At 36.6% G+C, this 19,734-nt stretch overlaps 1 protein-coding gene across 1 annotated transcript; it reads right to left on the bottom strand.

The window, feature by feature from the left end:
* Nucleotides 1-9,951: 9,951 nt before the first annotated feature.
* On the bottom strand, nucleotides 9,952-12,278 carry LOC141660189 (uncharacterized). The gene is made up of 3 exons (XM_074467153.1): nucleotides 10,994-12,278; nucleotides 10,514-10,871; nucleotides 9,952-10,405 (listed from the first exon to the last, which is right to left on the bottom strand). Exons 1-3 carry the CDS (start codon nucleotides 12,276-12,278, stop codon nucleotides 9,952-9,954), a joined length of 2,097 nt encoding a protein of 698 aa, XP_074323254.1.
* Between the last annotated feature and the right edge of the window lie 7,456 nt (nucleotides 12,279-19,734).

A 19,734-nucleotide genomic window follows, 5' to 3' on the forward strand; every position in this document is an offset into this window, starting at 1 on the left:
TAATACTATAATGATGTAATGATACGGTTTAATCCTCCGATTATCGGAGTTTGTGAATGTTTGCGTTGGATTTAATTACTATGGTTTAATTATGAAATTTACTAGTTTTTGCGAATGATTTTGAGTAGTATAGTTTAATGATTATCATTGTTGTTTGTTTTGGTTGTTTGGTTGTTTGGTTGTGATTGGATTTGTGTATTGATTTGGTTTGGTATCCAGGGGCTGCAAAAAAACATGCAATTTGTTTTTAAAATCAGACCTTAAAACCGACCGACAATAGGCATAACCGACCACTTTTGACCATTTCAAAACCCAGAAAACCGACCGTCAGGTGACATAACCGACCACCTTCTTCATAAAATCGACTGTCTCCTTTAGAGGGTGGTCGGTTTTAGGACGGTCGGTTATGACATTTAACTTAGCTTCTGAAATAAAACCGACCGATGTGCACACTTTGACCACGGTCGGTTATGAGTTCCAGTCAACATTTTAAAAATAGACATAACTGACCGTCTTCTTTAGAGGGTGGTCGTTTTTAGGACGGTCGGTTATGAAGTTTAAGTTAGCTTCTGAAATAAAACTAACCGATGTGCACACTTTGACCACGGTCGGTTATGAGTTCCAGTCAACATTTAGAAATAGACATAACCGACCACCTGCGGTCGGTTATGACTCAGTGACGTGGCGACACGTGTGAACACGTGTTACCACGTGTACACAGTGACCCCACATTTTAGTAAAATGCCCAGGCACTTAACCGACCACTGTGTTGGTCGGTTATGAGGCTTAAACCCGACCAAAGGTCATAACCGACCAGGCTAAAACCGACCACCCCTCGTGGTCGGTTATAAACCTTTTAACCGACCGTTTTGCCTCTTAACCGACCATTTTTGGCGGTCGGTTTTGTCCTGTTTTCTTGTAGTGTTCTCAAGGTACATTTTACTACATCTAACTCTCCTCTAAATTTATCAGTCAGTGTTCCCATTCTGTGTGAAATGAAATTCAATAAAGCAAATGATTAACAAAACAAGATAACGTTGAACTTGAGAATTGTTTGCTGCTCTTGAATTTCAGTTACGTTTGGAATTATCAATATTAATGAAATTTACATCGCTAAAGCGAACTACCACCTGAAATTAATTTAGGTTATTGACCATGCTACAACAATTTCAATTCTCAACTTAATGTAGTGGGCATTTTGGAAATCTGAAAATAAATTCTTGAATTTTCAGTTAAATTAACATTTAAAAATATAAATTTTAAAATTGAGGTTAATAAATCAGCAAAAAATCAAAATAATTTGAGAAAAAGTACGTCGTTACTAACATTCAACTTATCAGCTTATAAGTTGTAAATTCAGCTTATAAGTTGGGTCGATAAACACTCGTTAATAAGTTGTTACCGACTTATAAGCCATAAGTGGCTTATAAGTGGGCTTCCAAACAGGTCCGTAGATAAACAGAGGTCTATACTCTAAAATCAAAGGGTACTGGCTTCTAGAGGTTGGGTTGCAGAAATTACTGATTAGAGATATACATATATGGTCTTAAATTCTTTTAGATTCTTGTAGAAAATATATATACTTTGTTTGTGAATGTTAAGCTATGATACTCTTTTACTATTAAGTCATAATTAACCATGAATGTGCAAGTATCAGACTGCTGGTTCCTGTTATGGCTAAAATAAATTTCCAGTATAAGAAATGTTTTCCAGTTTTATGCAGTGAATCTTGCACACATGAATGTAGTACATGATTTCTAGGTGTTACCTTTGAATTTATTATGTTAATCAATTAATAAAGTTTTAGTTTTTTCACTATGATTTTCTCCGTGTTCCACTTTGAATATTGTACTCTATTTCTTCTTTCAAACTAAGCATAGCTTTGGCAACTAATTGCTAGTAGTGTCTAACATTCTATCTTATGTGACATATATGAATCTAGGAACTCTAAAATTGACACTAAAATGACATTTGAAGGGTGTCCTTATCCTCATTCTAACCACATGTAAAACTCTGTAGAATATAATAAAAGATATAAATACACAGACAAAGTAACGTTAATGTTAATTGGGACAATAAAATTGATCTATTAATTTCACACACTACATAATGAAATTACATCCAAAATATATAAATTAGCTAACAGTTATTAACTCCTGAAAATAAGCAACTTGACTCCTACAACTACTCCATTACTACCATGATCCTACAAACACTGAAACTATTCCTACGACCAGTTCTCAACTGCACACATGGACATACATACAGCTGACTTATTCTAATATTTAAAATCAAGGAACCAAATTTAAATTACTACCAAAAAACATCCCCTTAATCTAAATTTGGTTCTGCAGATTCCTGATACTCAGTAACACGCGTAATCTCTCAAACTTCACAGTAGCCAAAGCTTTTGTTAGCACATCAACACGCTGGTCACCTGTTCGAATATGCTTGATCACAACTTCACCTCGTTCAACACATTACCGCATAAAATGGTATTTAACATCTATATGCTTACTTCGCCTGTGAGACACCAGATTTTTTGCCAAGTCTATTACAGATTTATTAGCGATATATAAAACCACAGGTCCAATATTTTCTTGTGTGAGATTACCTAGCAAACTTCTCAGTCATATACCTTGACACGCCGCCGTTGTAGCTGCCATAAATTTAGTTTCACATGAGGATAGGGCTACGCAACGCTGTTTTTGAGACACCCAAGTAATCAAACTTTTATTGAGATAAAACACCATTTCCCTAGTACTCTTTCTATCATCAATTTTCCTTATCAAATTACTATCTGAATACCCTGACAACAAATTATTACCTTTCCCTTTTGAGTACACGAGACCATATCATAGAGTGCCCTTTAAGTAACGCAATATCCGTTTCAAAGCATTCCAGTGCATGACAGTAGGTCGGTCCATATAGCGGCTGACAATCCCAACAGCATAGGATATATATGGTCGAGTATGAACCAGATATCGCAGTCCTCCCACAACACTCTTATAATCAGTTGAATCCACAGCCTTACCACCCTCATTTGTGCAGCTGCAATGTTGGTTCCATGGGGTATTTCGTAGGTTTACATTCTGCCATGCCCCATTATTCTAACATTCTTTTGGCATAAGATCTCTGTTTTAATTGTATGTGATCTCCGGTCTGAATTACCTCTATTCCAAGATAATGAGATAATTTTCCCAAATCGCTCATGTCAAATTTCTTACTCATATCTTCTATAAACTGTTTAATGAGAGCAACACATGTGCCTGTTACTAGCAAGTCATCCACATACACACCAATTATCAAATTTTCTCCTCCTCCACTCCTGGTATAGACTGCATATTCGTGAGGGCACTTAGTAAACCCCATGCCTTCTAAGCACTTGTTTAATTTAACGTACCAGGCCCTTGGGGCCTGACATAGTCCATACAGCGCCTTAACCATTTTATAGACCATATTTTCCTTTCCCTGTTTCACAAATCCCTCTGGCTGCATAACATATACATCTTCTTATAACTCCCTATTTAAAAAAGTTGATTTTACGTCTAGATGATGGCTTTGTCAGCCATTTTTTGCAGCTAACGCCAACAATAAACGAACAGTTTCCAGATGCGTAACAGGGGCAAAAAACTCTTCAAAATCTATACCCTATTTCTGTACGTACCCCTTTACTATCACCCTCACTTTGTGCTTCACAACCTCACCATGCACATTTCTTTTGAGCTTATAAACCCATTTCAAACCGATCAGTTTCTGTCCTGCAGGCAATTCTACGAGCCTCCACGTATCATACCTTTCAATAGCTTCTATTTCACTCCTCATCGCATCCTTCCAAGCCCTACCTTTTGCAGCTTGATTATATGTTGAAGGCTCCTCAATACCCAGAAGCAACAACTCTTCTTCAAGCTCCACCTCTTCCGTATTTTCATAAATATCATTTATTGATCTGAATCTCTTAGGTGCACTGCTTATGTCGGATTCCTCAGAGCTTTCCTCACTTGTCTCAGATGATGCTGATGACTAGATATGAGTTTCCTTTATCACAAATTCTCCCGTGAACTCATCATCTAATCCGTCAATAGAAAATTGTGTATGGGCCCTTTCAGCTTTTTCACCTGCATTCTCTGTAGTAGTATTCCAGGTCCATGACTTAGACTCAACAAATACAACATCTCTCCTTACAAAAACCCTCTTCTCATCTGGGTCATAAATTCGATGGGCTTTTGTACCAAGCTCTCTTCCCAAATAGATAACATACTTACTTCGATCATCTAACTTTTTTGTGTGAATCCTTGTTATCTTCATATATGCACAATAGCCAAAAAACCTAATATGACTGATATCAGGCTTTGACCCATACCATGCTTGATATGGTGTATAAACCGACAAAGCACGTGTAGGTAATCTATTAAGAACAAATACAACATATCTTACTGCTTCAGCTCAAAACTCTGGTGGAACTCGCTTCTCCTTTAGAAAACTTCTCTCCATTTCCACAACGGTTCTGTTCCTCTGTTCCACCATGTCATTCTGTTGTGGGGAATAAGGAGCGGTATAATGTCTAAGAATTTCAGCATCCTCACAATATCTCGTGAATTGTGATGAACAGAATTCACCCCCTGTCCGTACGAAAAGTCTTGATCTTTTTCTCAGACCCATTCTCAACCGGTGTTTTAAATTTTTTGAACGCCTCAAAAGCTTCATCTTTAGTTGAAAAAAAATAAAACCACATGATGCGACTGAAATCATCTACTAAAAGCAAAAAGTACCTCTTTCCAGATGGCGTTGATGGTGATATAGGCCCGCAGATGTCACCATGGACCAACTCGAGTGCTTTACTAGATATATAATTTGACGGACATGGAAAATGATTCCTCGTTTGCTTGGCCATTAGACAACCCTTGCACGCTTCCTTAGGTTGCACTAGCTTTGGCAGGCCCATAGCCATGTTATTTCTTTCCATGAGACTTAATGCATTGAAATTTACATGACCCAGGAGAGAGTGTCATAGCCATGAATTTTCTTCCGTCTTCGAGAGTAAGTAAACACTCTGTGATTCCTCTAGAAATATTTTATACAAATGATTCACTGACCTCTTAACCTTCATTAGCAGTCTTCCATCACTGTCATACAACCATAAAAATTCTCCCTCTAGCACCACCTTATTCCCTTGTTCTGATATTTGTCCAAGGCTCAAAATATTGCTGCATAGAGTTGGAATATAGAACATATTATTAAAGACCTTTACTTCTCTTGTCTTGCACTTAAACGAAATTGATCATTTCCCTTTAATGCCTACAGTCGACCCATCATTACACTTCACTTCACCTTTCACATCTTCATCTAATTTCAAAAACTTTGTTTTGTCTCCCGTCATGTGGTTACTCGCACCATTATCTAGATACCAAAGTTGTGAGAACTTTCTTTCTTTTTCAGCTGGCTCCAACTTAGGCTTAACATTTTCTTCATTTAGCAGCACCATCCTCGTTTTGTTCTCATCCAATTCAAACAATAGCAGTGCCAGTTCATCATCCTTGATTTGTACCAAATTTGCTTCTAATCTATGATTCCTCTCTCTTCGTGGTCGTTTGCACTCTACAGCATAGTGCCCCATCACGTTATAGTTAAAGCACCTCACAGTGCTTCTATCACGTCTAACACACATGTTTTCATCTGCTCTGTTCTGGTATGCTCGCCCACTTCGTCCCTTAAAATTTGACTGTCCATCTGCAAGTTCCTTGTTGCTTCTCTACAACCAGTCCTCTCGAGTAAGCAAAAGCTTGTCTTCGCCTCTTTCGCATTTAATTCATTCCTCGTCTGTCAATAGTACTTGTTTCCTCCAGTCTCAGTTTATTTATCAACCTCTCCTCATGTGCCTGTAGAGACCCAATGGTTTCTTCAACTGACATACTCTTTAAGTCACCAAACTGCTCAATTGTATAAGCAATCTGCAGAAACTTGGATGGAACAACACGAAGTAGCTTCTTGATGACGTACGCTTCACCCATCTCTTCTTCCAAGGCTCAAATAGTAGACACCAGACCATTTAGTTTCATATGAAAATCTTCAAGATGTTCACTGTCATCCATACGACGTGACTAAAACTTCGCCTTTAACGTTTGGATCTTGGCCTTTTTCACCCTATCAGCTCTCTGGCACATACAACTGATAGCTTCCCATCCTTCCTTCGCTATTTTCTTATCAGCTATTGACATATTCTCATGTATGCCTTGGTAGATCATAGCCAAATCAACCTTATCAGTCTTGTCATCCAGCGGTGCCTTTGTGTCACTTGGTTCCACGGCAGTCCACACTCCTTGAGCCTGCATAAAGACCTTCATCTTCAATGCCCACGCCGTGTAGTTACTCTTTGCTAACACTGGATAGGTTAACACCTATCGATCCCGTCTTCGCCTTACCTGTGTCCATTTCCTAGTCCTTGTCGTGAGTACTTCTGATATCTCGCTCTGATATCAAATGTAGAATCAAGCGATATAAATACACAGACAAAGTAACGTTAATGTAAACTGGGACAATAAAATCGATCTATTAATTTCACACACTACATAATGAAATTACATCCAAAATATATAAACTAGCTAACAATTATTAACTCCTAAAAATAAGCAACCGAACTCCTACAACTACTCCACTACTTCCATGATCCTATAAACACTGAAACTATTCCAATGACTAGTTCTCAGCTGCACACATGGACACACATACAACTGGCTTATTCTTATATTTAAAAACAAGGAACGAAATTTAAATTACTACCAACAAGCGCTGCCAAGGTTTAAATGTCTTAAAAGTTTCATTATCTTAATATTATTTTTAATCTTATGTGACATGAAGATGCAGCAACAACAGTGGTCGAGATCTTATTTTCTCTAAGAGATGGTAAGGTTCCATAAAAATCATGAAGATGCACCGACTCATTATGAGTAGAATACATGCGTGTAGGTAATACATGAAGATGCACTGACTTATTGTGAGTATGGATATACACGGGGTGTAAGTATGATGGGGTGTAAGTATGAGGATAAGTGCATCTTGTCAGATCCTGCTTGTACCTAGGGGAGTATCTAGTAAAGGGCATCGGGGGACACATGTTCCCCATAAAATCAAATTTTATGTTTTTTCACCATTAATTTTTTTGAAAATATATGAAAATACACCTCCAAAATTTGAAAATATACACAGGTATTCTCAAAATCTGCCCCATGTCCCCCTAAATTAAAATTCCTGAATCCGCCCTACTTGTACCGGGTTTAAAAAGTGTCCTTACAGTTTCGAGCACGAGGCTAATGCTATTCAACAACTAGAATTTTTATTGGTACATTTTGTTCGACTAAATATTACAATACTATTTTTTTCCTAGAAGCACTTGTAATATAAAGAGCTAATTGATGCCTAGTGGACATATTGTTTGTTTTTAACATAATAGATTTATTGATGACAGGTAAGTTTTCAAACCCATCGTCGTTATAATCAGGCCATGCCCTCTCTCTTCTGTCATCGAGGAATGAATCCTCGATTTCTTCTCCCGATCTCTCTTCAAGATGCAGTGCTGCTCTCCAAGAACTCATTGCAGAAAACCGTGCGACCCTCCTTGTGATACCTTTTACGAATTAACCAAGTGATGTAGAGCACAAGAGCAATGGAGAGAAAACAAGCTCTCAAAATATCTCATATAAAATTAGATCTCAGAAGTTGTGGAATAAAATGCAGAGTGGTCCATATATAAGGGGAGACGACTAACAGAATTATTCTAGTGCAGAAAAGATATGTGTCCCTACCACCTAGACATAGTGGTGGATAGAAAATAAACCATAATAAAGCATAACAAAATAACATAATACTAGCAAAAGTTGACAGGATTGGCTCTGTCGTTATTACTGGGGGAAGTGAAGCTGAGGCTCCCAGCTTGCCTAGAAGAGTGTAATGCTGCTTTGTTGACAGTGCCTTGGTAAACAAATCCGCAATTTGAGCATAGGTGAGGACATGCTTTGCCACAATGGCATCAGAGTTTACCTTCTCGCGTATGAAGTGGTAGTCCACTTCAACGTACTTGGTACATTCATGTAGCACTGGGTTAGCAGCCATTGCAAGTGCAGCTTGGTTGTCTACTTGCAGGACAGTAGGAGGTAGATCAGAGAGCCCCATATCTTTGAGAACGGCTGTTAACCATGTTATTTCGCAGGCTGCAACTGCCATAGAGCGGTACTCTGCCTCAGCACTTGATCTTGAGACAATTGGTTGTTTCTTTGTTTTCCAAGAGAGGGGGGAGCTGTCTAGCAGAACACAGAACCCTGTAGTAGATCTCCTTGTCAAAGGGCAAGTCGCCCAGTCACTGTCACAATATGCCTTCACTTCTGCTACAGAGTTAGATGCTAAAAGCACTCCTTGGCCTGGGTTAGACTTTATATAGCGAAGAAGCTTAATTGCAGTAGCCATATGCTCAGTTGTTGGGTGCTGCATGAACTGGATCAGGATGTGAATAGTGAAGGTGATGTATGGGCGAGAGATAGTCAAGTAAATTAACTTGCCAAGTATCCGTTGATAGGGATGAGGGTCTTGTAGAAAATCGCCACTTTCATTAGTGAGGCGAAGATGCACATCCATTGGAAGTTTGAGAGGAGTGCCTTTCTCAAGCTTGGATTCTTCAATAAGATCAAAGGCATATTTCTTTTGAGAAATAAAAAATCCAGCTGGTGATCGTGAAATTTTGAGGCCCAAAAAATACTTAACATCACCAAGATCCTTCATTTTGAACTTGCTGGACAATATTAACTTCAAGTGATCTATAAAGGACATGTCATTGCCTACAATTAGGAGATCATCCACATAAATAAGCACCAGTGTGATAGAACTACCATTGACAATGGTGAACAAGCTGTAATCTGCAAGGGATTGCTGGTAGTTGATATTTTTCAGAGTTTTGGATAGTTTACTAAACCAGTTACGAGGTGCTTGCCTGAGACCATACAGAGATTTCTTCACTCGATACACTAGATTACGGCTGGATACTGGTATCTCGCCTTGATTGATGGAGATTTTGCTACCCCGACCACTGTAACCTTGTGGCATTTTCATGTAAACCGTCTCATTCAAATCTCTATGGAGGAAGGCGTTAGACACGTCCATTTGCATAACATGCCAGTCACGAAGAGCAGCCACTGCCAACAGAGCTCTTACGGTTGTCATCTTTGCTACTGGTGTGAAGGTGTGCTCATAATCGATGCCATATGTTTGGTGACAACCAAGAATAACCAGGCGAGATTTGTACCTATCCACAGTGCCCGTAGTAGTGAACTTGGTTTTGAACAGCTACTTACACCTTATTGCCTTCTTATTTGGAGGCAGTTCCACTATGTCCCCAGTTTCTTTCAGCTCGAGTGCATCTAACTCGAGGTTCATGGCATCCACCCAGTTCTGATTAGTCACAACTTGTTTAAAAAGAACTGGATCCTTTTGACTTGTGAGAGAAGAGAGAAAACAGCTGAACTGGTTAGGTACACCACATTCAGTTACTGTAACAAGGTTTGAGGATGGGTTTGGAAAGGGTTTTGTTATATATGAGTTCATCCATGCTGGTATTTTATGGATTCTGGTTGATCTTCTAGGAGGAACAACTGATGTATGGTCAGTCTCATTTGTGTGATTAGTGTAAGTGGAGGTGTTTGGTGATTGTGACATGTCACTAAAGGCAGAGGCATCAGAAGTATTTTCTTCAGTGTTTGGTGTATCTGATATAGGTGCACTATTTTCAATAAGCAATTCAAAGTCATCATACACTGAATTGGGAACTTTGGGCATGTGTGTAGGCAAAGGCAACATGTATGGTTTGGCAGTGTATGTGTTTAAAGGAAATACAGTTTCTTTGAATATGACATCTCTCGAGACAAACAACTTCATAGTCTTAAGGTCTAATAACCTATACCCAGTCTATGTAGATGGGTATCCAACAAAAACACAGGGCACTCCCTTGGCTGCAAAATTATCATTACTATGAACATGATTAGTGGCAAAGCAGAGGCATCCAAAACTTTTCAATTCAGTGTAATCACAGGATTCTCCATATAACAAATCATAAGGACACTTATTTTGTAAGACTTGAGAAGGTAACCTGTTTATGAGATATGCAGCAGTGGGCACTGACTCTCCCCAGAATGACAAAGGAATGCCTGATTGGAACATGAGTGCTCTCGCAACTTCAAGCATGTGTCGATGCTTTCGCTCCACCCGAGTATCTGGTTGGGGACGATAATTGTATAAAGTCTTGTGCTGAATTCCTTGAGTTTGAAAGAAATTTCTGCAGGCTGCATCATCGAACTCAAGGGCATTGCCCGACCTCACTTTCTTGACTTTTGTATCATTGAATTGCCTCTTCACATACGAGCTAAATGACTCAAGACACTTCAAGTATTCAGACTTCTACTGTAGTAGATAAATCCATGTCATGCGTTTGTAGTCATCGACTATAGTCAAGAAATGCTTGATTTTTTGCCTTGTGCTTTGTTTGTGGGGACCCCAAATATCCGTGTGAATAAGCTCGAATGCTTTATCAGCTCGAGAGTCACTCAGTGAGAAAGGTAACCTTGAGAACTTAGCCATTGGATAGGTCAAACATATCTGCTCAGATACATGTGTACAATGCTTTATACAGTCTATCAACTTCAGAGTGGAGGCAGAAGCATGCCCCAATCTGTTGTGCCACAGTGCATACTGTTCTGTGTGAGTCAACTTGAACTCTTTATCGCTAGTTTTTGCACAGTTGTTAGACATAGGCTGAGAATCATACGCTGACATGTAGTAGAGTCCATTGAAAACTGTGCCCTTTCCTTTTACTTGCTTGGTCTCAGCATCTACAATGGTGCACATAGTAGGCTCAAATATTGCATAACAGTTATTGTCTTGAGATAACTTCCGAATTGGCAATAATTGTGTGTAAACACTGGTACATGGAGTACATTTCGCAGCTTTAAACCACTTCTCAAATAAACATCACCAACACGAGTCACCTTTGCCTTGTCACCAGTAGGCAGATTAATAGATGTGTTGGTATGAATTTCCTTGACATTTTTCAGCAGACCAAGGTTAGCAATCATATGGTCGGTTGCCCCTATATCAACTATCCAATTGTCAGAGTTGGATTTAATCACATTGCAGGATATCATTCCAGAAAATGGACTGTCCATAGTGTCATCTTGAGACTCTGCAAAGTTGGACCAGTTTGTGCTTGGCAAAAGTTGAAGGAGTTGTTGGAGTTGATGGGCTGAGAGGAGGGTGTGGTGTGGTGTTTGATTATCAGGTGTGCGAGAGACACTGACATTATGAGCTCCTTTAGGTGAGAAGTTGGGTTTAGTGTTTGGCCATTTGGGAGACTGTGTGGAGGGTTTTGGTGAAAGAGAGGGTTTAGGTTTGTATTTATAATGCCATTTAGGGTAACCCACAACATTCCAGCACTTATCAGCAGTATGACCCTTGCCACCACAGACACTACACAGCAAATTTCGATCTGGGGAGATAGTAACTTTGCTTAACATGGCAGACATATCATTGTCAAAAGAGAGGGAGGGTTTTAAGATGTCTCTCTGAGACTCCTCCTGTTGGATGGCAGCACAAGCCATTTCCACACTAGGTAAAGGGTGTAAAAGCAAAAGTTGACTGCGTTGTGGGATATAAAGGTCATCTAAACCATTAAGGAATTGCAAGAGTTTGGCCTCCTCTTTTTGAGTGGTTAAAACTTGTAATAAAATGGTCATTTCAAGGGTGACAGTGGTAAGAGTAGGCAACAGATTCATAGACTCAATCTCCTCCCAAAGACTACTTAATGAGGTATAAAAATCAACAACAGAACAACCATTTTGTTTGAGTTCAAACATTTCCCTGCTTAACTTATATTTACGTGACCCATGAGTAAGTTGAAATCTCTTTTCTAGTTGCTTCCAAACTTCAGATGCAGATGTGATAAAGAGAATGGAATTCTTAATAAAGTCAGAAACATTATTATGGATCCAAGAGGTTACCATACTGTTGCAGGTGTCCCACTGCAGGGCCTCTGTTGGACTTGAGAGATTTTTCACTTCCGTGCCATCTACAAAGCCAAGTTTACGCTTAGATGACAACTGGATCTCCATGGACCTTTTCCAAGAGCGATAATCACCAGCACCTTGGAGTTTGGTGACGCTTATCGAAAAGGGATTGTTCGATGGATGCAGAAACAAAGGGTTCTGCATATCTGAGAATCTGAACTTGCTTCCACTCGCCATTGTGGAGAAGAAAGACTTGAGCACTGTTCACTCTACAACACAGCAAAGAAACAATAAGAACTTCAAGAACTGAGATAATATAGAGAAACTTATTACTATCACTCGTAAGCTCGCTCAGAAAAGAATCACTGGTTGCTCTGATACCATGATACCTTTTACGAATTAACCAAGTGATGTAGAGCACAAGAGCAATGGAGAGAAAACAAGCTCTCAAAATATCTCATATAAAACCAGATCTCAGAAGTTGTGGAATACAATGCAGAGTGGTCCATATATAAGGGAAGCCAACTAACTAGATTATTCTAGTGCAGAAAAGATACGTGTCCCTACCATCTAGATATAGTGGTGGATAGAAAATAAACCATAATAAAGCATAACAAAATAACATAATACTAGCAAAAGTTGACAGGATTGGCTGTGTCGTTATTACCTTGGTAGACAGCTAGCCATCGACAAAGAATGGTCTGTTCACCGTGCAATGGAAGATATAAATTTGTAGCAAGATAACCGTTCAAGTCATCCTGAACATTATCATGTTCCAACAACCAGCACCGTATCTTCTTGGAGCCACATGGATGGGAACGGTATAAGGAACCTGGCATGCATGAACAATATGACTGTACAAGATCTTATACAGGCTCAAACTTCTGCATCTGAGTTGCTGTCAATGAGGAAAGTCTAAAGAAGAAGAGTGTTTTCAGTTGTGGACCTCTTTCGGTGGAACTAGCGTAGAAACCAAAACTCAGTTCATTTAATTGTTCAAATAAATTTTTATACCAACAAATTATACATAACGAAGATAAGATTGTGACTTTTGATCAAGATATGAACAACTGATTTAATTTGGCTCTCAACGAGGAACCAATTTAAATTGTAAATTAAACTAATGGCAATATTGAGTATATCTTTGTCTCTCGAAAACAGAAGACGAGGTTTCAGATCTCAGTGAAGATATATATTAACTACTCTCTTTTGATTTTCTAGCACACATTTTAGGAGGTTTGACCATATTGTTAAAATTAATTTTTTCAAAAAATTCTTTTTGTGAATAAAAGTTTTGAACTCATATTTTTATTCAAAAAATGAATTTCTTAAAAAATAATAATTCTAAATATGTGGTCAACCCTCCTAAATATGTGTATAAATCAAACGTCATATATTAAATTTTTTTATAAAAACAGAGAAAGTACTTTTTATAATTAGCCAATAGAAAAATGTAGTTAAAAGTGTGATTCCGCAAATTATTGATTTGTTACTAAGTTATAGTTTTTCATTTTAGACACGTGTAATGTGACCAAAAATTGAAATTTTAATAATTGGAGCTACCCTTGGTGCAGACCAACGATCTAATTGCTCAATTCTGGCAACACATCGATGTTTTTGGAACATAGGAAATGGCTACACTACTTCCATAGTATGCCAATTAGGTCTGGAAATTCCTCGCACCAAATTAAACCTCATTTAAATATGAGCACTTTTCTGGCAAACCTAAAACATTCTTAGTGTTCAAAATGATAGTTAATTTGTAAAATGCAGTTCCACATTTGTGATGGGCAACACAACACAACACAGTGAATTCAACACACACCTAGGCCAGCGTAACAATATTCTGAGATTGGACTAACCATATATAGTATTAGATTACTTGGTGTTTGAATTAAGGTTTGTGAGTATTTTTAATTTCTAACAATCAAGAGATTCATCTTTGGAAGAGAGAGGAGAGAGACCTTACATCGTACCATTTGATAAATTTAAAAGTTCAATTCATGCAATACGTTAACTTGAAATGTTTGTAGGGAGGGGAGCCGGTCTGAAGGACAAGTAAACAAAATTATAGTAAAATTTAATATCTGCCGTAAACCCATTCATTACTCGCGCGAAAAAAAAATAAAAAAATAAAAAAAAAATTCAGAAAAGTGATTGTTTTTCATCTGTATAAACTAAAAATAACTTTACTTTGATTTAGAAAAAGGACAGGCCCTCAGCATTCTATAGGCTTTTAACTATTCATCTTAAACTAGCTGTGTAGCCCGTGCGAGGCACGGACATGTTCTAAAATATTATATTATTTTTTATTAATTTTAGTGTTTTTTTGGGATATTTGAAAATTTAAATTAGTGATAAATATTGGCGGTTACCAATCTTATTTTTCTATGTGTTATATTCAAAGAAGTTCACAATGACAATTATATTATAGTCGGCTCGTTTAATACTCCATAATATGTTTTTTTATATTTTGTGTTGTATCGGTGGTAATTTTGTGTAACACACATGGATAGTGTATGTGTGACTATATACTATCGATGTAGCAATATATAATTTGATCTGCAAAAAATATTTTTTGTGTTGTATTGACAAGAATTTCATGTATTATACGTGCATGATAATTTAAATGTGATTATGTTATTGTCTATTTTGTAGGTAAGAATTTGATACTCATAATATATCATAAATAATCGTATTATATTTCAAACAGTTTTAAAAAATATAATATTTTGCAAGTGTACTCTAAAATTAGTGAGTGATGTTTTTTTTATCAGCTACTTAAACCATGATTAATATGATACATGTTATTAAATTTTTTTATGTAATTTAATCATGATTATATTAATAAATATCTGAGATATCTAATTCTTAATTAAATTAATAACTTTTTAAATGATATATATTATTGAAAGTAACATATGTATGCATATATATGTAAGCGTGTGTATATATATAGGTATTAATTACAAAATAATTAATATGTATTAATGAAGATTAGTTATTAATGGATATTAAATACGAAATAATAAATAGGATAAGGGTTAAACTTGTCATTTTACATTGAATAAATTGTCTCACCAACCCCCATTTGTTCTATTATATATATAATAGATTGATTGATGATTTCCGTTCGAAAAATAGTTCCAAGAATACTATAATCATGTTTGGAAACTCTTATGTAAATTCTTTATAATATAATTTCTTTACAAGTTAAATATTGCCTATATTTTTCAACTTACTAGTTATTTATATAAGGTATCTGAGACAAACTATTCAAGTCAATGTTTCTCGAAAATAATTTGCTTTCAAAGTTTTGATTTCATAAATGATAAAACTCATCAAAAGGAATATAAACATCCCTTTACCCTTCTAGGTATGTGGGAAAGTTTTTCTTTTGTAGATGCAAATGCAACAAGAAAAGAAAAGGAAAAGAAAAATGGTTTTTTCCAAGTGTTGTACAAAATCTTGCAAAATCATAAACCTTTATCCATGGCTAAAAGGAAAGGGACCCTACAAAGTACACTATTCATTAGTTTAACACGTGCATAGCACGTGGGACTGAAACTTTCTGGGTCATTTTTCCACCTGCAAAGCTTAGAAGAAAGGACATCTTTTTACTTATAAATTATAAACAGTTGCAGTGGGCGGGCGAGTAGTTTGCATGCAATGAAGATTAGGGACCCATGTATATATACATATTTGTGTAAATTTTTTATACATATGGTGTGTGTTGCTTCATAGGGTCCAATATTATTCTAGATCCGACTAGACAAAAGATTTGAATACGATTGAAATTGCTGGGAGTGGTTTGATGAATTATTTGACGTAAAATCTATTTTTCTATACTATTTTTTTAATGAAACTGCCATTTTTTCATAATATACGAATCAAGATGAATTCGTGGGATGAAATTACCAACAATACCAACAAAATTCTCTACGATTAATACATATTGAACCATGTACTGTGTCAATAGAGGTGGCCAGACGATCGGGCCAGGCGTGCCGTGCCGAATTTCTGGTGGTTCGATTCAATGCTCAGATAACTCGTGAACGGCTCGTGGTAGTGAACGAGCCGTGCCGAATCGGGCCGGTTTGATGAAATAATGACACGTGTTCGGCTCGTGAATTAGACGATTTTCACGAGTTAGGCGAGTTCCACGAATTCACGGTTTGTTCTGTAATTCTTCATGTGGCAAGTTGGCAAGTGGCAAGACAAGTGGTCCACTGAGTTTCTTTTTGTTTTTTTATTATGAATGTTGGTGAATTGTGACTTTGTGAGTGAGTGACCCAATGCCAAAAACAATTATATATTTATATTTTTAGCAGTGCATTTTAAAGTTTATATAGCTAGAATCAAAATAACAGTTAGATAATTCTTTGTATAACAGAGAAGAAGCGAAGAAAGACTGTGCCTTGTAAATAATATTTCAATTATTAACATTTTCAATTTTTAACATTTTCAATTTTTAACACATTTTGACATTTCAACATTTTTATTTAATCAAATAATAAAAACAAATTTGTTATTTTTAAAAACAAAGTTTGTTTTGCAAATAAGTGACTATATAGTACTGAATGTGCAGAAAGAAACTATTTTTTTTGTAACTTCAATTTTTCTTTTCAAAATTGTGTTTTTTTTGAATTTATAAAACTAACATGTTTATCAGGAAAAGAGGACGGTACCTCTATAAATTTTATTAATTAAAAAAAATGTTATAATTGATTTGAGAGGACTCCTCTCTAGAAAAATGAAACAAACCGTGTTTACATTTTAAATAAGATACAAAATATAACAAATTTTAAAAATACAAGGCAAACAAATATTATCAACTATTCAATTTCTTCTTCTTGTGGATCGTTCGCTGACATACCCGATTCCGATGAAGTGTCCATCGTCATCCAAGTATCCTCTTCGTCGTCCGAATCATCTTTTTTTATCCCTTGTTGTCTCTTTGCCGCTTGATCCCAATCCTTTTTGCAAACACATATCTTGACCACATCCGGTGCAAGACTTGATCTTTTCTCGTCCAATATTCTTCTACCGGCACTAAAAGCAAACTCGGAAGCAATGGTAGAGGCGGGAACTAGTAAAATGTCCCTTGCAATTTTAGCTAATACCGAAAATTGGTTCTCGTGATTCTTCCACCATGTTAGTATTGAAAAATCCTCATCGAACTCATAGTTATATGAAAAAAACTCTCTAAGCATGCTAAATGAAGTTTGAGGTGTAGATGCATTTTCGGAAATTCTACACTTTTATTTTTTAGTTAGGATACCAAGTAATGTGGGATTAAACCTACTAGACTGAGTAGTCTTAGGTGGTATAATATTTTGAGTTCTAGGAGTATATAGATCTATAAGACGGTGTAACAAGTCTAAACAATTTTGCACATAAAGCACGTGATTATATGAAACTCCTAATACCGAGTAATAATGTTCTAACATATTTTCTAAACCTTCTTTTCTAACACCGGGATCAATAAGACATGCAACACCATAAATAAAAGGAAATTCGGTAAAATATTCTATCCACTTTTTTTTCATATCAACAATAATTGCACCAAAACAATTATCATTTTCATATGCTTTTAAAGTAGTAATAATATTAACACACTCAATAATAACAAGATGTATATTTGGCTCGTAAACGTAAGAAAATATCTTAGTACCACGTGCATAACAATCAAGCAAATCACGTACCCTATTTTCCAAGTCCCAATCATTTTCGATAATAAGTCTATCCTCCACTTGATTTCTTGGATCGGAATTATATAACTCGGTGATAACTATCTTATATTTAATTACCTCGCATAGTAATTTATAAGTCGAACTCCATCTCGCGGGACAATCAATTCCCCACTTTTTGGGTATTAATCCATTTTCTCTACACAATTTTTTATATTGTCTCTTTAATGTGTGTGCGATACGTAAATACTTAATTATTTTTCTAATAGCTGCTAAAAATTCGGTTATTTGTTGAATACCCTTTTGAGCCGATAAGTTGACAATGTGCGCACAACTTCTAACATGCAAAAAAATACCGTCTAAAGTAGTAGGAATATCTTGTGCAATATAGTAAATAGCTTTATCATTTGCCGAAGCATTATCTAAAGAAATAGTAAATACCTTGTGTTGCAAATTAAATTCGTTAATAGTTTCAACAATTCTCGTCTTTATATTATAACCCGTGTGTGACTCGTCCATAACATCAAAGGCAATTATTCGTTTTTGTAAAAAATAATCAGAATCAATCCAATGCACGGTAACACAAATATATGGCTCACCGCAACTCGAACTCCAACAGTCACTAGTTAAAGAAACCATGCCATCATAATCACGAAAAAATTCAATTAATTGCGCACGTTGACTATAATATTGTTTTTGTGTGTGACATTTAAGCGTGTTTCTAGGAATTCTTTTAAAAGCCGGGTTTATTGATTCTCTCATCATGTGTTCTAAATTCGGACTCTCACCGTGAGAAAAAGGTAACTCGTCTAGTGTAACATAAGTAGCAAAAGATTCGATCATTTTATCTCTACTATAGTGGAAAAACATACCTCCACCAGGAGACGATATCACGAAACCACCAATTTGTGTTTGTTGCGGTGATTCTCCTCGTGCTGCTCCACTTTCGTGACTTTGTTTCGAGATTCTGTGATGTAATTTCAAGTGCCGATCAAGTGTACCGGTACCAGCCCCTTTAGAGTGAAGAAAAGGGGATTGATTTCTGCCACTTTGAATACAGAGTAAACAGAAGCATTTGAATTTGTTCGGATCTTCCGGTACTGCCTGTCTCGAAAAATAATTCCAAACGTGTGAGGAATGTCTCGTAGACGTACAAGAGGGCCCTGCAAAATTCGAATATATATAAAATTAATAATATACATCATTCGAATATATACAAAATTAACAATATATATAAATTAACAATATATATATAAATTAACAATATACATATTCGAACATGTACAAAATTAACAAGAAGATCCTGATTCGAACATATTCAGTTTTAACAATTACTATGTACATAATCTACCTACGTATTAAAAATGCAAAATTTTAATACACCAAAAAACATAAAAAAAATGAAAATTCATATTAACAAAAACAAAAATATAAGAACACGAATATGAACATAAAAATAAAAAAACGAGGAAGAATTTTACCAACTTCCGGTCGAGGAGGTCGCATAGAAGTTGCTTGACTCGATCCCTGCGAAGGAATAGTACCCCTTCCTTCTTCCATTGTTCAGAAAGACTTGCCTGAAAAAATTGAACTCGCCGGAATTTGTTACAGTGTTGCCGGATTTGTTCGAAAAAACCGTGTAACTTCGCCTGAATTTCTTTACGTGTGCGATGTGTAACTGTGTTGTGAACTCGTGAATTGTAATCGTAAACCTGTGACTTGTGTTGTGATTGTGAGCAGAGAGCTTGAGTGAACAGAGAGAATTCGAGTGAGTGAGAGAGATTGAGAGATTGATTAAGAGTGAGACAGCTTAACAGTGAGGGGGAGATTATTTATAGAGAATAAAGAGGTGAACGTTGGAGGAGGTTACAGAGCTTGCAGATGAACGTTGGAGAAGTGAACGTTAGCTGCGCAGGTGACCGTTGTTCTGTTACCGTTTAGCGCGTGGTATTCATTCGCGGGCCGGTTATTCGCCAGTTCACGGGCCGAATAACGATTAATCC

This window comes from Apium graveolens, chromosome 5, assembly GCF_009905375.1.
Source record: "Apium graveolens cultivar Ventura chromosome 5, ASM990537v1, whole genome shotgun sequence".
Lineage (NCBI taxonomy): Eukaryota > Viridiplantae > Streptophyta > Magnoliopsida > Apiales > Apiaceae > Apium > Apium graveolens.

What these genes read in the sequence shown, in the direction of transcription:
- LOC141660189 (XM_074467153.1), bottom strand. Translation starts at nt 12,278, where the DNA reads ATGGCGAGTGGAAGCAAGTTCAGATTCTCAGATATGCAGAACCCTTTG. An exon ending in TGATGTTTATTTGAGAAGTG is followed by an intron (nt 10,872 to 10,993) that starts GTTTAAAGCTGC and finishes GCACCATTGTAG; the next exon opens with ATGCTGAGACCAAGCAAGTA. An exon ending in CCCCACAAACAAAGCACAAG is followed by an intron (nt 10,406 to 10,513) that starts GCAAAAAATCAA and finishes TGAGTCATTTAG; the next exon opens with CTCGTATGTGAAGAGGCAAT.